This window comes from Capricornis sumatraensis, chromosome 14 (genome assembly GCF_032405125.1).
Source record: "Capricornis sumatraensis isolate serow.1 chromosome 14, serow.2, whole genome shotgun sequence".
NCBI lineage: Eukaryota > Metazoa > Chordata > Mammalia > Artiodactyla > Bovidae > Capricornis > Capricornis sumatraensis.
Window position 1 is genome coordinate 76,464,101 of NC_091082.1, and position 19,377 is coordinate 76,483,477.

The 19,377-nt window shown below is 47.6% G+C and overlaps 2 protein-coding genes across 2 annotated transcripts in view; one reads left to right on the forward strand and one right to left on the reverse strand.

Annotated features, from left to right (window-relative positions):
• The window catches only part of PTPN14 (protein tyrosine phosphatase non-receptor type 14), a 114,176-nt gene extending 111,794 nt beyond the window's left edge, over positions 1–2,382 (forward strand). The window contains exon 18 of the mRNA XM_068986211.1: positions 2,001–2,382. Coding sequence (XP_068842312.1) covers positions 2,001–2,129 — 129 coding nt within the window. The 3' untranslated portion in view covers positions 2,130–2,382. The remainder of the gene's footprint in view (positions 1–2,000) is intronic.
• Positions 2,383–12,835: 10,453 nt separating this feature from the next.
• The window catches only part of SMYD2 (SET and MYND domain containing 2), a 53,550-nt gene continuing 47,008 nt past the window's right edge, over positions 12,836–19,377 (reverse strand). Inside the window, exons 10-12 of the mRNA XM_068986019.1 lie at positions 18,197–18,371; positions 15,385–15,493; positions 12,836–13,249 (exon numbers count right to left, since the gene is read on the reverse strand). Of these exons, the coding sequence (XP_068842120.1) occupies positions 13,169–13,249; positions 15,385–15,493; positions 18,197–18,371 (365 nt within the window). The 3' untranslated portion in view covers positions 12,836–13,168. The remainder of the gene's footprint in view (positions 13,250–15,384; positions 15,494–18,196; positions 18,372–19,377) is intronic.

Sequence of the window (19,377 nt, forward strand, 5' to 3'; positions counted from 1 at the left end):
GTTGGAGGAGATAGTGGTGGAATTGGAGGAGAAGGTGGAAGTAAAGGAGATGGCGGTGGTGGAGGGGGTGATATAGATGGTGAAGGGGGTGGTGGAGAGGATGAAGGATGGTGACAATGACGAGAGGAATGAAAATATTCTAATAACCACAACTAACATGTGTTTAGCATTTACCAGGTGCCAACACTGGGATTTCCCTGGTGACTCAGCAGCAAAGAGTCTGCCTGCAGTGCAGGAGACTTGGGTCCAACCCTAGGGTTGGTCAGATTCCTGGGAAGAGAGCATGGCAACCCACTCCAGCAATCTTACCTGGAGAATCTCATGGACAGAGGATTCTGGTGGGCTGCAGGCCATAGGGTCCCAAAGAGTCTGATGCAACTGAAGCAACTGAGCACTTGGACATGTGCCAGCATTGTTTTAAGAGCCTTACACCTCGTAGCCTTTACAGCAACCTTATGAGAGAGGTCCTCCTAGTGTGTGCGTGCTTGCTAAGTCACTTCAGTCATGTCTCACTCTGTGTGACCCCGCAGAGGGCATGGCAACCCATTCTAGTATTCTTGCCTGGAGAATCCCTATTAGAACCCACATCTAACAAAGAGAAAATGAGGCACAGGGAGAGAACCTCTTAGCTCCTATGTGACTCTGCCTCTCTTGTCAAAGCCTTTGATGGGCGTGAGGTGGAAACAGTCTTATCCTATCCTTCCATTCAGGGCCCCACACAGAGCAAGGCTCATCATGCACTATGTTAATTGTCTCTGTTAGGCGCCCTGTGGTACTTTAGAATATAGTTTAGACACAGACCCACTGGTTACCATCAGAAGCTTATGGTCTAGGCTCTGTATTTTGACAAATGGTTTGAGGATTCACATGCTTTTTTCTCTTTCCTTATTACCAGGGACTTGTCCCTTTGAAATCTGTGGTGTGTGTTACTTAACTCGTTGTGCTCAATGAAATAGGACGGTATGTGTGGTATGGCTACACAAAATTTGGAAATAGCTGAAATGACTTTTGAAAGTAAAGGAAGAGAAGACATATGACTGAGTTTTTATTGTTATTCTGTTTTCGATGCTTGCTGAGTCCTTGGTAGTTTCCTGGGTGTGGTTGTTCCCCTGGACCAAGGGCTCCCAGAGCAGGGGGCCGTGTGCCAAGGGCATGATGGCACATGGACTCCATGGTGCTTCTGCCCCAGCTGGTGCAGGAGGATGGAAGTGACACAAGGAGGGCACACCAGGGCACTGGTGACCCACTTTTTCACTCCTTTCCATTGGAGATCCTCAAAGGATTTACACACAGGCAGTCTCATTTAACACTCAGGATATTGTTCGTTAAAGGCGATCACTCCAAACACGAGTGGTGTCCAGAGATTGTGCTTTGACATTTTAAAGGTTTACACATACATGATCTCACGGGGCTATACCTGAGGTCCTGCGAGGTAGCAGGATAGGCACGGGTGCTCTTATTTCACCAAGACTGGGACACTGAGTAGGCTTTATCGAGAGCTCTTGTGTGCCAGACACTGTGCTAAATGGTTGACATGCACTTCTTCACTTGATCCTGTGAGCTGGGCATGGTCCATCATCCCGTGTGACTGCTGACGAACCATCACTGACTTGGTCAAGGCTACATGGTGTTAAACCAAAGCATCGGTATGCTGGTATCACAGAGGAAGAAATGAAGACCCAAAACTGGCTTAAATCCTACCGTTGGGCCATGGTAGCCTTGAGAGGAACCAGTTGGGTTTAACTCCAGCCTCTTTGTTTTCTCTAACAGACTGGTCTGTATTTAAAATATCACACCAGTGGTGCGGGACAACCAGCTTCTCCGGTTGTAGGCACGGTCTTTGACGGGGTAACCTAGAGGGGGGCTGTCTTTGGCTTCCTCCTGTTCCTGTACAGGGGTCACAGGTAAATACATTCCTCATTCCAGGTAAGGGAATGAGAAATGACCCAAGGGAAGCACCCCCCGCCCCAACCATCTCAGAATCTTTTCTTTTCTTGCAGAAGGTGGAAGTACCGATGATGCTGAGGCTCCTCAGGGAGCAAAGGATGTTTATGATCCAGACCATCGCTCAGTACAAGTTTGTCTATCAGGTCCTCATCCAATTTCTCCAAAACTCCAGACTCATTTAACCCCGCATCCCCGACAGCAGTTCCTGGAAGAGGGGCCCAGCTCCATCTCGCGGATGGGGAAACACCTCCAGACAACATCTGTTTCCCAGCAGGGCGCAGATGGCCGGAGCAGGCAGAGGCCGCGGACTCCCTGAAGGCGGGAGCCAAGATCACTCGCAAACATTGTGTACTATTTTATATGAGATAATTTATTTTTTCCTCCTTCGGGATAACTTTTGTGAATCATCCTAACTCAGTTTTCACAATAATATAGTCTTTTCATTTGAACCACATTTTGACTGATCTGCAGTGTAAATAGGGCTGTATGGAGGGAGGGTTGCCTGGTGCATCCTTTGGGCGGGGGGGCAGAGGCAGAAGGGAACACATCTCTAGTGAAGTTGGAGCCAGATTTGTGACCAACCCTGAAATTCATCAGCCTAATTGCTCATATCCAAATCAAAGATGGCAAGAAAATGAGTGCATCCTAAAATATAAAGCGCTAAGACCCTATTTCTGAAGGGGAAAAGCAACACTATTCTCTTATATAGGGGGTTCCTGTGGCTTGATGGGGGCTTTCCAGGTGTCTCTAGTGGTAAAGAACCTGCCTGCCAATGCAGGAGACATAAGAGACACATGGGTTTGATCCCTGGGTGGGGAAGATCCCCTGGAGGAGGGAATGAAAACCCACTCTAGTATTCTCGCCTAGGAGAATCCCATGGACAGAGAGCCTGGCAGGCTACAGTCCATGGGGTCACAAAGAGTCAGACATGCTGAGTGACCAAACCATGACACCGTTGGTTTGCTGGTCACCGTCCTGAACTTCATAGGTTCGTACACAATAAAGCATGTTCCGGGTGCTTTCCCTCTTGCTGACTTTGGGGAATTCTTCTGTCATCTGGCTTCTCTTGGTGCAACTTTTCAGTCGTGGCTTTGTTCTTAAAGTGACTTTTGTGGGTATTCTATGATGTAGTCCCCCACTGCTTTTTTCCCCCCTCCTGAGCTGTAAATACGTGGAAAGAATGGCACCCAACCTACCAGAAGGATTTCCAGTCACCACACAATAGACGGGTGTGGAGGCTGATTCCCGATGGGCTTCTTTGGAGTATAAATCAACTTGGTTTCATTCCTGGCCAGGTATGAAAAACTCAGTTTCACACCTGAGTCTGTATTTGGACTCAGAGTATCTGGCGAGGGAGGGTCTCTTCCCTTCTCCTCCAAGGACTGAAGAATCAGCCAGGAGTAGAGCTTCTACTGAGCCCCCTCGGGTCTGGAATTTTGCTGAATGATCTGAAGAAGGAAAACCACTAGGATGACATGTATTTTCAGCGGATCAGAGCTCATAACTCTCACGAGGAGATGCTCAGAACACGGATCAGCAGCAGGCAGAGAGGTACTTGTTTCCTTTTCCTTAGAGACTTTCCATGCTTGGGATACTCTGCCATTAGGGATGTTTTAACGGTTGGTCTGCAGTTACTGGCTTATTGTTTGGTGAACCACATCAGTATTCCTCTTTCCTCTCTCAGCCCCCCGCGTGGGCACTGTTGATGTCTCATGTGGGCAGCGAGTAGATGTGCAGTCTCTTTGAGCCCACCACTCTTGGACCTCCTTTCAACTCACCCACTGTTGCCACTTGGTGCCAAGGGAATACTCATGAATGCACAAAATGTGGAGAAGAAGTAGGTTCGGTATCCAACTTCCTAGCCAGAGTTTATATTAAAACGCGAAGGAAAGCATTTAAAAGTGATTCCCCGTATTTTGTTTTTAAAAACAAATGCTTTTGGTCCTTGAGCCCATTTTGCACTCCTTTTCGCATCTGCAGTAAATGCCAACCTATCTCCTGTTAAATTAGCAGCAGCCATTTAAAGTCCTTTCAGTGGCATCTGCATTGTAATTGCCCAGAGATGCTTTATATCTGGGAAGCAAGCCAAGGAATAAACCTTGAAGCAAAGTGTATTAAATTAGTTATCTAGTTAGAGCTTTTGGAATGAGTTCCTGACGACATATCAAGTCTGAAGCTGGAGCTGCCGGGGTCTGTTGCTGCAGTGGGGAAAAAATAAAAAATGGAGGGGGAGAAAAAAAGACACTGTGTCACCACAAGGCTGTCCAACACTTTCAGGCCTCTGGGTTTGCAGCTTTTCTGGTTGAAATGTCTTGTTTCTTTCATCCATCTCATTTGGATGCATTGACCCAGGGTTCATCCTTGTTTACTATGGTCCTTGGACCAGGGGGAGCTGAGTTTGATGTCTTCATCCTTGAGCTGAGCTGAGGCTGCCAGCAAAGCCAGACCATGTCCTGCTGTGCTTTACTGGAATCCGTAGGCTCTAAGGAGACACCACCTTTTGGCTGTATTTATCTTTAGACCCATCTCTTTCCCTGGATGGGAAGCAGATAAGGATTTGCTGGCTTTAGGCAGGGATGCCAATCGCTGGTCCCTTTATAGGCAAGGAATGGGGTTCCTCCCCTCAGCTGGAGAGAACAGTAAGGTCAGGGACATCTCCACGTGGACTGTTCTGAGTAATAAACTTCGGAGAACTTTACTTCTACATTTGTGGTCCTAGATTGAGAAGCACGACTATTGTTTTGACTGTCGTTAGTCATTTGCCTCCAAGTTCCTTGGTCCTCTGGCACCTTCCTCCATCAGCCTGGATAGAGGGTCCTTGTGGTCTCTGCTGGGTGGGGTCCCGTGGGACTTGTCCATTGGCTGCCCAGGACACATTTAACCTTTATCCTGCCTACACTCAGCTCTTTCTATAAACCCTGGTGGCTACAGTAAGTCAGCACTCTGATCCAGTTGCCGACCTTTCTTATCCTTTTCCAGGTTGACTGCTATGAAATTTCCAGTATTTGGACCATTTAAAAAATTCACAATGACAGAAAATTCACTTGGATCAGCCTAATATGTACAGTTTGTTTCTTCCCCTTGATTAGTGGGGATCCCAATGTGCCATATGTCTTTTCTCAAGAGCTAATGAACACGAAAGCGTGTACGTTGGGTTCTTTCTGTGAACCTGTGGCCTTGCTGCAGCGACCCTTGCCTCACTTGATGAGTGGGCTGTCTCCTGGGGCTTGGAGTCACACTTTGCAGAGATCCCCGTGCACTTTGGATTCTCATAAGCATATGTCTGGGGGTTTTCAGCTGTTGTTCTTTCTTGATGTATAGTCCGTATTAGCTGGCCTCAGCCCAGTGGTTATGGAACATAATCTGTGGGCCCAAAGGTGCCCAGAGTGACAAAGCAAAATGTGCTTTCAAATCTCTCCCCCACTTCCAGTCGTGTGTATGATGGAGAAAGTGGGTAGAGTTATTGATTTGGGGGGGGGGGAGGAATCTGTCAATCAATTGAGATCAAGGGGTGGGTAAGCACAGGGGCCTTCTGTTTGCCAGGAAGCTTAGATTCAAGGAATGGAGATTGAGTCCCAGGTATATCAGTGTTAATCTACCCTTCATTCCTCTTTCATGTTGGGAATAACTGTCAGCATCCTAGAGGAAGAAACTTCCAGAAGCACCAAGTAATTCCTGTTGGGCTGTTAAGGTGGCTCTTTGTGGGAATTCAGTTTCCTCGTGTTTTACCAAAGATTCTTCTGCAACTGTGTTTTGTTTTATGGCCTAGGGATTTCATCAGGCATTTATCATGCTCTTATTTACTCATTTCTTTTTGTGAGCAAAGTAACAATTCATCTAGCACTACTTTCCAATGGAGAAATTTGGGGTTTTCATGGAGACTGCACAAAATTTCCATTGGTCTAGAACTTTATGGGTGACAAACTAGTTGGGCCTATGGGGTTAAAATAGTCCTAGTTGGCCCTACCGGGTGGAAATCTCTAGGACGTTTGACACTTCTGAGCCCTGAGCAAGGTAGCAGAGTGGTCTTTCTCTTTGCCTCAGCTTCTAAGACATTTGGGGGCAGAAGACCTTACTGTTAAAAGGAGCAGCAACATTCCTGGGAGAAATGGGCAGGTGTATTCAATCAAATTCTGCCAACTCATATGTATTACCCTGAAAATTCGATGACCTGCTTGCCGAATACTCAACCTTTATCCTGCCTGCTCTGAGCTTTTGAATTTCCATTAGAAACTCAGATGGGTAGGTGTTTTTACCAGCTTACTACTTTACTTATTTTTTCCAGCTTATTATAGCTGCATCTTCTTTCTCAAGGCCAAACTAAAAAGTTCTCTGTTAAATGTCCATGAGGCTGGCATTGAATATCTGGCATCCAATCGATGTCACAAGACCGCATAATTTATTGTTGTTTGGTGCCGTAAAAGGGAGGACGTGCATCAGTTCCTATTGTTCAGCTTCGGTCAGCCTTCCCATTTCAAAAATAAATTCAAGGACATTTTAAGACAGGAGGGCATGAGCTGATGGGCAAGCCTGACTATGATGAACATCTGTCTAAAAGTGTCTGTTCCCTCTGCATGCTCTGGGCTGTCAAGGCCATTCTTTCCCCAAAACACCAGGAGCTTGCCCAGAGAAGAGCTGTAAAAGGGGGGAGGAAGAGGAAGGCTTTTATAGATCAGCTGTGGAGTTGCTATCAAAACGTTCTGGACTCAAAGAACTTTTTGAACTCAGGGGTGTCTCTCCTACTCCGTCCTTCTCTGCGAGGTCAGAGGGGTGCAAGTGAAGCCTCACTCCTAGGTAAGACCCGGCTGCAGTGGGAAGATCGATGGCACCCTCGCTGGTCGTTTTAAACTGTGTCCTCGCTGTTGTGGAGAGCTTGAAGAACGTTCTGCGTTCTGCTCCCTGCCTCGATCCACTGCTCAGGAAGACCCCTCCCCTTGCTTGCTAGTGGCCCTCCCTTTGCTGGCAGCCTTTTCAGCAGAATGTTTTGCTTATCCACGCAGCTCTGGAATTAGCCATCGCCGCTCCTGGGCGTCTTGACTGTGTCTCTCCTGAGGGCCCCCGGGTGGCTGCAGAGTGGAGCACCCCCTTCCCAGCATGCCGTGTTTGTAATCAGCTCATGAGAACCAGGAGGATGTCAATACATAACGGCAGTTCCCTGGCTCACTTGAGAGCACAGGTGGGAATACTTTCTGATGTCACCCTCTCCTTTCTAAGAGCACCCTGCGTGCACTTAGGAGGGTGCTGACCTCTCCTTTTCTCATTTGCTTTTATGGAGCAGCTCTCGACAGCAACACCTTTTCCTTCCTTACCCTCCTGGTGCAACCCTTACAAAACGGTTGAATCTAGTCATAGGGACTCACTCTTTAAAATCTCTCCAAATTATAAAATTAGAAAATCTAATTCTTAACATGCTTTTATAATTTCAAAAAGTAAAATCTGGCACTTGCGTGGTTTCAAGGAATAGAATCTGGCAAATGGAAGTAACCAGAATGAAAATAGCCAGGTGCTGTCAGCAACCAGGAAGCCGACCTTCCACCCTCTCTTTCCCCTTGGTGATCAACACTATCATTCAGGACTAGAAGGGATGAACGAAAAGCTGGATTCGATAATCAGTCCTGTTTGAACAAAGATTGCAGCAGTCTCTCAGGCTTATTTTGAGGTGACCTTTTATGGATCCCCAGTGACTGCCTTTGGCATAATGACACGTGTGAATCAGATCGTCTCCAGCCCCCTCCTGCAGACCGTGTTCCTTTCATCGTGGCCCCTACAGAGCCTAGCTGGTCTGGTGAAACGGGTGAAGCTCTGGGCTCTTTGAGGACTTTTTACAAGCTGCAAAGCTGTCTAGGGAGGGGCAGGATTGCTATTCATCCAGTCTGTGATGGGACCTTTCTTCCCAACCTCCTCCTCAAGGGAAACACAGAGGCCGCCTTACCTGACAGAGGTCCTGGGGACAAGCCTGGAAACATTGGATTGGGGTCTTTCTGTGCTTTGGGGTGGAACTGTTTTGCTAACAGCTCAGGAATCCTGCTCCGAATTGAGCTTGGCTGGCTCTCAGAGCAGAGGTACCTGGTATTCTCAGCATTTCTCAGGGGCCGCCCACCTCCCTGAATTGCAGTGTTAGCTAATAAATACCTTCAGCTTGGAACTGAGAGCTGTAATTCAGAGCCATTTTCTGCCCCCCACGTGAACACTGTAAGATGTTACTGCAACTTCCTTTGACTGAACTTTCTTGCCAGTTTGGAATCTTTAAAATCTATCAAACTTATCCTTTCAAAAGTAAGGTTACTCTTCATCAGAGATGATTTCCTGTGTATGCCCTTTGTTCCTTCAATAGTCAACTGACTTGCTTGAGGATATATATGTAAATGGGATAAAAAAGGGTTTACATATGCAGATGACTATTAAATGTGTAACCTTATGTAACCTGTGTTACATCAAGTAACATGCTAATCTGTTTTGTTTCATTGGACTGTAATTGTGCTACTTAATTCAGTATTTTGAAGTTTTCCTTGGTCTCTGTCTTTAATATGTTGTCAGTTTTTATATCATTCAAGCCAGTTGACATTTAATAGGCCTCATTTTGGATGTCCAGACAAGTCCCTAATGTAGAAACCAGTTTGTTCTTAAGGTTCTTGAGTCAGTCCATGGAAGCCTTCTGACATCCAGCACCACTGAACTGCAGGGCTGTCAGCCGTGCGTGGCTGGCTGGCTGGCTGGCTGGCTGGCAAGGGCTGACCTGGACATTTAACCACCTATCGAGTTCTTGCTGTGAGACATGCATTCCAGAGTGGGGACTTAGGATCCTGAGAACACATTCTTCTCCCAGAGGTGTCCACTTGCTACCGTGCAAGATGGAAGTCCAGTCTCATTACGACAAGCTAGTTGTAAGGAGAGGGGGAGGGGCAGACATTTATAGGATATTCCCTGAGTTGGGGAGTGATTAATATTCAAATGTCAACTTTACTTTTATAGACTCTCTCTCGAAAATATTAAAAGCCTTAAATAAATCTATGCATGCTCTTCTATGTGCTTTTTTTATATCAGTAAATAAGCTTATGCTTGTCAGTTTTATACGCAGTTATGAAGTGTATGAAACTGACTTTTGACAGTATTTTTGCACTGTTTCTTATCTGTTTTTATAAAGTCTTTAGATATTGGTCCTAGTTGTGTATTGTTTTACGTCCTCACTGCCCTTGTCATTGCTGTAAAATGTTTCATATGTGCCTTTACAAATGTGAGATCTTTATTCTAACCTTTTTTGTAAAAGATATCTATTGACTTCCAAATGCAATAAACTTTTTTTTTTCCAGAGAAAACAGTTGAATCTTTTCTGTACTCTGTATGTTTTGCCTTAGTTGAAAGCATCTGCTCACTTTTAGGATTATTTTCATAGGCAAATTGTGCCTGGGAAAAACCTGCTTCTTAACTTCTTTAAAGCCCATTTATTTCTACCCACTTTTCATTCCTGTATAACACGCTGAAGAATTAGTTTGAAATTTCCCAAAGTCATCATTGTTAGAACAAAACCTGAAAGGGGTAATTGCTAGGTAAATGGAGTGTGAAGAGCCTAGAAATGGAGCTTTCTCACTGCTAGTGATAACCCTTATTAAACGCCAAGAATGTGCTGTCCCCACCCCACCGTCATTTATTTACATCCCGATCTGTCGAGGGAGAGAAGACAGGCAGAGGCTGCTATAGAAAACCCAAATTCTCGTTTTTGTCTTTCAAGTTTACTAACAGCATGACTCATCTCTTTAAAAATGGCTTCCCAGGTGGTGCAGTGGTAAATAATCTGCCCACTGATGCAGGAGACACAAGAGATGTGGGTTCGATCCCTGGGTTGGGAAGGTCCGCTGGAGGAGGGCATGGCTACCCACTCCAGTATTCTTGCCTGGAGAATCCCATGGACAGAGGAGCCTGGTGGGCTGCAGTCCAGGGGGTTGCAAAGAGCTGGACATGATTGAGCTGGGCAGAGCATAGCCCCGGCCCGTATTTTCAGCCAACTGATCAACCGCCATAGACTCTCACAGCAAGCCCCTGGTGATGAGGGTGGACACCTTTCCTGTCTCTTTGATGAGTAACAGGGCACTATAACCGCTTCAGCAACTAACCCACTTTTCAACCCTATTACTGTACAAGGAGTCACTCACCCACAGAGGCGTCCCGGCTTGTTTCACGTCATGAAGATGGGAGGCACCATAAGCCGCAAGGGGTGACAGGAGATGCAAGCAGACTTCACTAAACACACGGGTCATTCTGCGTAGAAGCTGACTGTGGCAACAAGACAGTGATACGTCTTCAAAAGAAAAACGACGTCGTGTTTGAAAAGAAAAGCTTACAGGAGATCCTCAGAGCCTCAGCTCCCCTCCTCTCACAAACACCCCCAAAATCACAACTGTCTGCAGCACCACCACTGATGAGCAAGCTGGAACCCACCAGCAAAGATCTTCTACAACTAAACACACGAGAGAAGGAACCGTAATGAGAAGCGGCAGCAGGGGCAGACTCGGGACATCATCAAGTGCCTGGGTCCCGGGGTGACCCACAAACTGGAAAATAACTCGACTGCAGTGGTTCTCCCACAGGAGTGAGGGCTCTGAGCCCCCCATCAGTCTCTCCCGCCTGGGGGTTCTGCACAGGAAGATAAGTCCCCAGAGCACTTGGCTTTGAAGGCCCATGGGACTTAATTTCAGCAGCCCCACAGGACTGGGGGAAACAGAGACTCCACTCTTAAAGGGTGCACGCAAAACCTCTCGCACTTCGGGACCCAGCAAAAAGCAGCAATTTGATAGGAGCCTGGGCGAAACTGACCTGCAGGTCTTGAGAGGCAGGGATGGCTGTGGCTTATCCTGTAGATATAGACACTGGCGGCAGCCATACTGAGGGGCGTTCTACCACGTGGCCACTGGGGCAGGTGCCATCGTGGGATCCTCCCTCCAGCGCATTAGTGCCCAAACTGGGCCCCACCCAACAGCCTGTAGGGGCCAGCGCGGGGCTGCCTCGGGCCAACCAGCTAACTGGGGAAGTGACACAGCCTCATTAATTAGTACACAGGCTGCCTAGAAGCTTCCTGAGCCCACAGCCACCTCTCAACACACCTTTAGACGGGCCCTGCCCACCAGGAGTCCAGCATCCACCTCTGTCTGCCAGCAGACAGGCCCCAGCCCTGCTCTAGCCTCTAGACCAGCCTTACTCACCAGGGGGCAGACACCACACCAAAGAAAACCACAATCTTGCAGTGGAATGAGTTCACCCAAAAGAGAGACCAGACCCTACCCTGGAATCAGCCGGTCCCTGACACTGCCCACTAGCAGGGCAACACAAGCTTTCAGACACCCAGACTCCACACCCAACTGTGTCAATAACCGGTCTCCAATGACGGTCTCCAGTAACTGGGTCTCCCCTGGTCCTCCCAGCAATCCGACAACAGCTCTGGGATCTCTGAGCCCCATAACCAAACTCCAGGACCCAGCTCTGCCTACCAATAGGCCAGCACTAAGTCCAGGGCCTGGTGTCACCCACCAGGGGGCAGGCAACAGCCCTGGAGGCTTCTGGGCCCTGACTCTGCCCACCAGTGAGCCGGCACCACCCCAAGGCCCCCAAGGGTTCCACGGCCAGCTGCCTCAAGACCAGGCCCCACTAACCAGCAGCATCCATACAAGGCAGGGATGACAACCAACCAGACTAGGGGCCAAACTTATCAGACCACCCACAAAGCCCCCCAAAAGAAGGATACATGCAGCTCTTTTAGGGGGCACTCCTCGAGCATACAGCTTGGGCAACGAGAGGGGGAGTGTTCTGCTGGGAAACAGAGGACATCTCCTACAGAGGGCCACTTCTCCAAGGTCGAGAAACGCAACAGAGCTACCATACACATAAAATACAAACAGCAATTCAGACAAAATGAGGTGGCAGAGGAAGATGTTCCAGACAAAGGAACCAGACAAAGATGCCAGAACAAAGTGAAGTGGAGACAGGCAATCTACCAGCGAAAGCGTTCACGGTAATGACTGTAAAGGACTCGGGGGAAGAATGGATGCACAGAGCAAGTTTTTAACAAAAAATTAGAGAACAAAGAAAACCAGAGATGAAGAACACAGTAACTGAAATGAAAAAGACACTAGTTGTTCAGTCACTAAGTCTTGTCTGACTCTTTGTGACCCCATGGACTGCATCACACCAGGCTTCCCTGTCCTTCACAATCTCCCAGAGTTTGCTCAAACTCATGATGTCCGTTGTATCAATGATGCCATCCAACCAGCTCACCTGCTGTCGTCCTCCTCTCTTCCTGCCCTGAGTCTTTCCCAGCATCAGGGTCTTTTTCCAATGAGTCGGCTCTTTGCAGCAGGTGGCCAAGGTATTGAAGCTTCAGCTTCAGCATTAGTCTTTCCAGTGAATATTCAGGGTTGATTTCCTTTGGGATTGACTGGTCTGATCTCGTTTCTGTCCAAGGGACTTTCAAGAATCTTCTCCAGCATCACAGTTCAAAAGCATCAATTTTTCAGTGCTCAGCCTTCTTTATGGTCCAACTCTCACATCCGTACATGACTACTGGAAAAAACCATAGCTTTGACTAGATGGACCTTTGTCCATCTAGTGATGTCTCTGATGTTCCCCCAACCAACAGAGGGGGCTTCCTTCGTTACTCAGATGGTAGAGAATCTGCCTGAAATGTGGGAGACCTGGGCTCAATCTCTTGGTCAGGAAGGTCCCCTGGTGGAGGGAATGGCAATCCATTCCAGTATTCTTGCCTGGAGAATTCCACAGAGGAGCCTGGTAAGCTACAGTCCATGGGGTGGCAAAGAATCGAACATGACAGAGCGACTTTCACTTTCACCCAACAGAGGAAAACACAAACTTCAAATCCTATTATGTTTTTTATTCTCTTTCATCATTCATGTTTGCTCAGAACATTACAGTAGTCGTGAAGGGAAAAATAACTACAGTTTTAAATCTTCGGACACAATCTGTCCGAAGTATAATATATGAAACCATGCCATTATCTCTTGGGGTGGGGGGAAGCATTCAAAACTGAATTTGATATTTTAGGTCAAAGATTAAGATCAATGTCCAAGTAAGCCATGTGCAAGGTTTAAGTGCAAGTCATGTTTTCATTCAGTGAGTTTACAGAAATGCTGGCGTGACGTGAATGATCTGAAATAGTCAAATCCTTGAAGGTTTCTGCACTAGGATTTAAATAAAAACTAATGTCAGCATAGTTTCAGTGGCTTTCAATTTCCTGTTTGATCTCAGAAATGTACGGATGGTCTTTGCCATGAGCTACTTCCATGATGGCGATGGCCTAGGAGAGAGAGGAACAGGGGTTGAGAGTTTGAAGCCAGCCCCGTCCCTCCCCTAAGCTGACTTTAATTCAGGCTAGATTTCTCTGCTTGACGGTGCAGGATACTAAGTGGCTGTCAGAGTCCTTGGCTTTAAAAAAAAAAAAAGGAAAAAGACAAGATTGTCTCATATCTAGTCATCCAGTCTCTACTGTTGAGGAAAACATTCTTCAGTAGCTGAAGAAATGATAGGGAAATGATTTAGGGACAAACGTTTCTGATTTTAGTTCATATCACTAATGCATAAGACACAACCAAATCATTTTTCCCTTTCGAAAAGTGTATGCTGACGTCTTTTTATGTATTCTTTAAAAAACCTAAAAATAGGCATGAGGAATCCAGAGAGAATATGTTTAATAAGATTTCTTTCCAATGAGAGTGTGGTGGCTCCATCCTTCCTAGCTGTGTGACCTTGGGCAATTTACTTAACCACTCTGTGCCTCAGTTTCCTCATCTGTAATAGTAAAACAGGAGCAATACCTCCCTCTCAGAGTTGCTGATATACATCAAGTGTTTAGAACAGTGTCTGGCATATAGGAATGACATATCTAATGTAATCCATAATAATTTATCTTGCTCTTCTGTGTTCAAAGGTATTATTCACAGATAGAAACACTTAAATCATTCCCATTCCCTCAAACAGGGAATTTTTGGCGGCTTGTGACTGTTGAGCAGCCTTCCTTTCTGTTCCTATTCTCTTCCTAGGTCTCAGACCAGCGGGAGTGCAGGTCTTCAGGAACTGTGTGACTTAAATGTCTCTCCTCACTCCCTGCATTCACCTCGGGATATGCGTTCCTTCCTCAGATCCACTCTGTCCTTCAGGGATCTACAATCAGTTTATTTACTCTGCAACTGAGACCTAACTGCTTAATGTTCCTCCAACCTCACCGAGGCAATAAACGTCTTAGAAAAACCAATTCCGTGGTTCAAAACCAGAATATTTGATCCTTAACTCCCACGTCCAGGCTGGGTGGGCCCTGGCACTTCCTTCCACCATGTGGGACCATATTCCATCTTCCTGTATAGTATACTGGGGAGGTTTGGGCAATCTGGAGGGTTTGGCATCCAGGCCTAGTCCATGACCCTAAGGTGTTTCTCTTAGTGGTACAAAGAGACTGTCCCAAAGGTTATAGTTGATCAACTTTGGGCTTCTCCATAAATAATGACTGTCCCAACGATTGTATTTCATCAGCTATTGACATCCATAGAAAGAGCAATGAGAAGAAAGATGCAGGACAGTGACTGTGCTTCTGTAAGGAAAGGGGCACGGCCCGGCGCTCTCACCCACTGGGCACAGGGCAGCTGGCAAACACCACGCCCAGAGTCTTGGTTCTCCCTGCATGTTTGTCCCGGCATGAGTGGGTAGACTTGAAGCTTTCAACTCGGAAAGACCCCAGTTTGAATGAGAACCTCACCATGTACCCTCAACAAATTACTTAACCTGCTTGCATCTCAATTTATTCACTGGGAAAGCCTGTCTCATTTTTTTTTTTGAGAATTAAAAGAAAAGGACCACATGAAGGTCCTGGCATGTAACCGGACTCAGTGAACACTGTCAATGATTATCAGGTTCACTTTAAAAAGCATAATTCTCACACTGAGGGCCTCTCCAGGCCCAAATGCCTTGATTTTACCACAATTGGGCATCGTGAATCTATAAACCCCGAAGAGCAGAAATTTGGAGAATTCCTTCACCACAGTCTTCTGACCTATCCTTGGCGTTTTTTTTTTCCTTTTTATCTGTTATAGTGGATCAGAAAAGACATTTTAATAATGCTGGCCTCTTAGCATGGTCATATTCAGCACTTCCAAGGCTTCCCAGGGCACAAGGGCAGTACCCCCTTAACAGCTGTGAGCCTGTAGCCACAATGTGGACATACCTTTCTCAACAGGAGGGTCAGGACGCAAACTTGCCAAAGGCGCAATTACTTCGTCCCCTGCTGCCTGCAAACCCACCTTTGTCCACTCCTATGGCCAGAGGGTGGCCCACGGCTGGTCATTCTCTGTGGCTCTATCAGTCACCCACGTCCCGCAGGAAGGGAAGTGCAAGGAAAGGAAGTGCAAGGCACTGGGCAGCCCAGTTGCATCACACACGCACCTTCTTCAGGGCTCTCTCCCCAGCCGCTTTGTTCTCCAGGCCCATGTACAGTCTTCCTAGCTTCAGCCACATGGAGGCCACGTTGAGGGAGTACAGAGGGTAGTGCTTACTGGAAAAAGAGAAGACAACAGGCCACCTTGTCACAGCTTCTGAGGGTCCACAGGCCTGACACAGTGAGCCTGTGGCTGCCCAGCTGATGGCTGCACTGTCCACAGCAGCCAGGCTCCTCCAGACCCTGGCAGGGGCTGGGTGGAAGACATGGATGGTTCAACCCTGCCTGCTCATTGTGGATGCACTTCCTTTTATGCAGTTTGTGTGCTTCTGAAAAACCACATAAAATCTACAGGGGAGAGCCTACATAAAGACACAAATAAACACAAAATTCAATCCTAGCCTCAGATTTTTGTTTTACGTGCACCTGCTGCAGGCATTGGGAAAAACGTCTTTTAAAATAAATTCCTGGGACTTCCTGATGGTCCAGTGGTTAGGAATCTACCTTCCAACACATGGGACGCAGGTTTGATCCCTGGTCGGGGAAGAAACATCCCACATGTCTTGGGGCAGCTAAGCTTGTGTGCCTCAACTAGAGAACCCGCATGCCACAACTACAGAAAGCTTGCACACCGCATGAAGACCCAGCACAGCAAAAAAATAAAAAGGTAAATTCCCTCTTTATGAATATGCCGTCACGTTAAAAAGACAGTATCCTTAAAGATACATACACACCAGTGAATCAAGACCTCAGCTTTCTGTCACACTCTATGATGTCATTTGGTTTAGCAAAATTATAAGCTCTCTAAAGTCATACTTCCTACTTCTTTTCTCCACTGTCCAAGAGAGGGCTTTGTATACAAGAGGTCTTCTCTTTCTGGTTTCAACTGAAGGCTGACTGATAGGCCTGCCTAGGAAAGAGCCATCTCCCTATGAAGAGCCCAAGAGGCTTTTGGGGGTGGGGAGGTAGGAGCTGGAGGTGTTTGTTTACAGGCTGGTCTGTTCTACCTGCTGTGTCCTCAAAGTCCATAGACACATTCACGCTGTATTCCCAGGCATGTGGAATCCCTGGGGATGCCCACAGTATCAAATTCTTCCCTGGTAGCTCAGTTGGTAAAGAATCTGCCTGCAATGCAGGAGTCCCTGGTTGGATTCCTGGGTTGGGAAGATCCCCTGGAGAAGGGATAGGCTACCCAGTCCAGTATTCCTGGGCTTCCCTGGTGGCTCAGACAGTAAAGAATCCACCTGCAATGCAGGAGACCTGGCTTTGATCCCTAGATTGGGAAGATCCCCTGGAGAAGGGAATGGCAACCCTCTCCAGTATTCTTGTCTAGAGAATTCCATAGACAGAGGAGCCTGGTGGGCTGCAGTCCATGGGGTTGCAAAGAGTCAGACACAACTGAGCCACTAAGCACGGCACAGTGACCCAGGGAAGGCAGTGCTGGGCCTCCCCAAAGGGCCTCCCTAAAGCTAATAGAGGGTGGAGCATGGCAAGCCCTGCTGGGAGAGCAACCACAAGGCCAAGATTCATGCACGTTCTCTCCCCCCATACAGATCTCAAGGGGGGAAGTGTACATGGACTTCCTCACCCATCTCAGGAAGGACAGGCTGTGAGATTATCCCCACAGGATCAAATTCTGCTGCTAGAAGCAGATTTTAGGAGCTGGCTGCCCCGTGGGCTCCCCCTGCTGGCTCATCACGGCACTGTGGGGTAAGTAGAGGGCCAAGTGGTCAGTGGAGATTCAGATTAGACACAGGTTACAGCCCTGATCTTAGAACTTGAAGGAGTACTGAGGACTAAGCAAAAGCACCGGGGGGCCTGACACACAGAGATTTCAGGTGCGATGCCAAGAGACTCGAAGCCGCTTGGTCTTGAAGAGACTCTGTGACGTTTAACAGAAATATGTTTAGCAAGCACCCCAGTGATCTGATCTAGGTCAGCCTGGCCCTGAAGCAGCTAGTCAGAGCCGCCTCCTGTCACCCACTTTAAGGTTTACTAACCTTCCTAACCCTCTCGATAGGAAACCTTCCCATGATTTACATTCATTATTATTACAGGTTAAAATCCAACTTACTTTAATCAAATCTACGGGAGAATATTAAATAACTGCAACCAGCAGTCCCAGAGTTTCCTTATTTGCAAACTGAGTGAGTGAGTGAAAGTCACTCAGTTGTGTCTGACTCTGGGACCCCACCGACTGTATAGCCCTCCAGGCTCCTCTGTCATTGAGATTCTCTAGGCAACAATACTGGAGTGGGTTGCCATGCCCTCCTCCAGGGGATCTTCCCAACCTACAGGTCAAATCCAATTCTCCCGCACTGCAGGTGGATTCTTTTCCACCTGAGCCACCAGAGAAGCTGGTGCAAACTGAGGCTGCACTTTTAAAAAAGAAAAAGAAGGAGATGGAAAACAAAAGAGCGTTTCTGAGGCCACCGCTAACCAACTACTCAGAGCCATTTAACTTAAAAGGCACAGCAAGGAGGAGAAACCAGCCGGTGGCTTTTCCACACTAGTCTGAATTAACTCCAGTGAACAGTGCATCCTGGACGGGTCCTAGGAGGGATCCTGCCCCAGCCCTCCCCTCACCCGGTGTCACCTCAACCTGCCTCCCTGGGTGTCTCTTCCGGGTGGTAGAGGGCACAGGCTGGGCCCAGGGGAGGCACCCTGAGCCTGCACCTGCAGATGTCATGGAGAGGAGAGAAAGCTGCTCCCGGCCCGCTCCAACATGGCAGTGTGAAGACACGGGACGGCCAACGGGCGCATTCCAAACCACCCAACTCTACTCCGAGCTACGCTAATGGGAAGAGCCCGTGCAATCACCTGTAGGGCTGGATGATTTTCTGTCCGTACCGCAGGGCTCCCTCCCAGTCCTGCATGTACAAGCAGACGCCCATGGCCTGGTACATCATGTGCAGCATGTACACGTTAGTGTCCTCGAACACGCAGCTCATCTTCTCCTGGCTGAGCTCGCAGATCTCCAGCAGCTCACTAGGGGGTGCTGTGGAGTCAAGGAACCAACCGGCCCGGCAGTTCACGAGGACGCTTCCCAAGGGCGGGGGGTGGGGAGGGGGCGAGGTGGGGAGAGGGAAGGGGGGAGAGGGAAGGGGGGGAGAGGGAAGGGGGGGAGAGGGAAGGGGGGGCGGGGGGCGGTGAGCAGCGGAAATGGGGCAAGGAGTTACTGTTTTGCCCACTCCACCCCCAGCTACACCCTCTGAAAACGTAAATTACAGAAAGGCAAGCAAGTGAAAGGACTCATATTTTTCTGGAAGGAAAAAAAACCTAGGAAAAACGGAAGACCTCAGCTGTTAAACACAACTAAAGAATTTTAGCCACAGGGAACACAGCCTTCCTTCAGCTGTGAACAATGTTGATTAGAATAAAAAAATTCTTCAATCTTCTGGTTAAATCTAAATCCTCACCCAAGCTGGGAACTTTTGCTAAAGCTCTTAAGGAAGCGTTCTCCAACACAGGAAAGTTCTTTCTTACACTCCGGAAAAAAAAAATGCCTTTCTTTAATTCCCTTTCACTGGTTTCCTTTCTTCAGTACAAACCTATCCAAGAAAACGCTATAATATGGTGGTTAAAAATATGGATTGTGCTGGCAAACCTGAGACAAAATCTTGCCTTGCTGAACAGCGTGCCCTGGGCAAATAACCTGCTACCTATAAGCCTGTTTCCACCTGTTACACAGCAAAACCCTCAGTAAGGTGCCTTGCCCAAAGGAAGATACTCGATCAGTAAGGGTCTTCAAGGAACTGTTCTCCACTTTTAGAAAATAAAAGCCGTCCACCAGGATGAGCTCCTGAGCAAACTAGTCCAACAAAGAAAAATAAGGGCAACGAAAAAAAATAAAATAAAAAATAAGGGCAACGTTGTGAAACACTGACGCAGCTGACTACAGGTCGTGGATGGCCAGTAAGTCTTCACCCTGGCCATCCTTTGATAGGAAACGGCTTGCCTTCAATACTCAGAAACCCACCCTTCTCCTGCTTCCGGTGCCC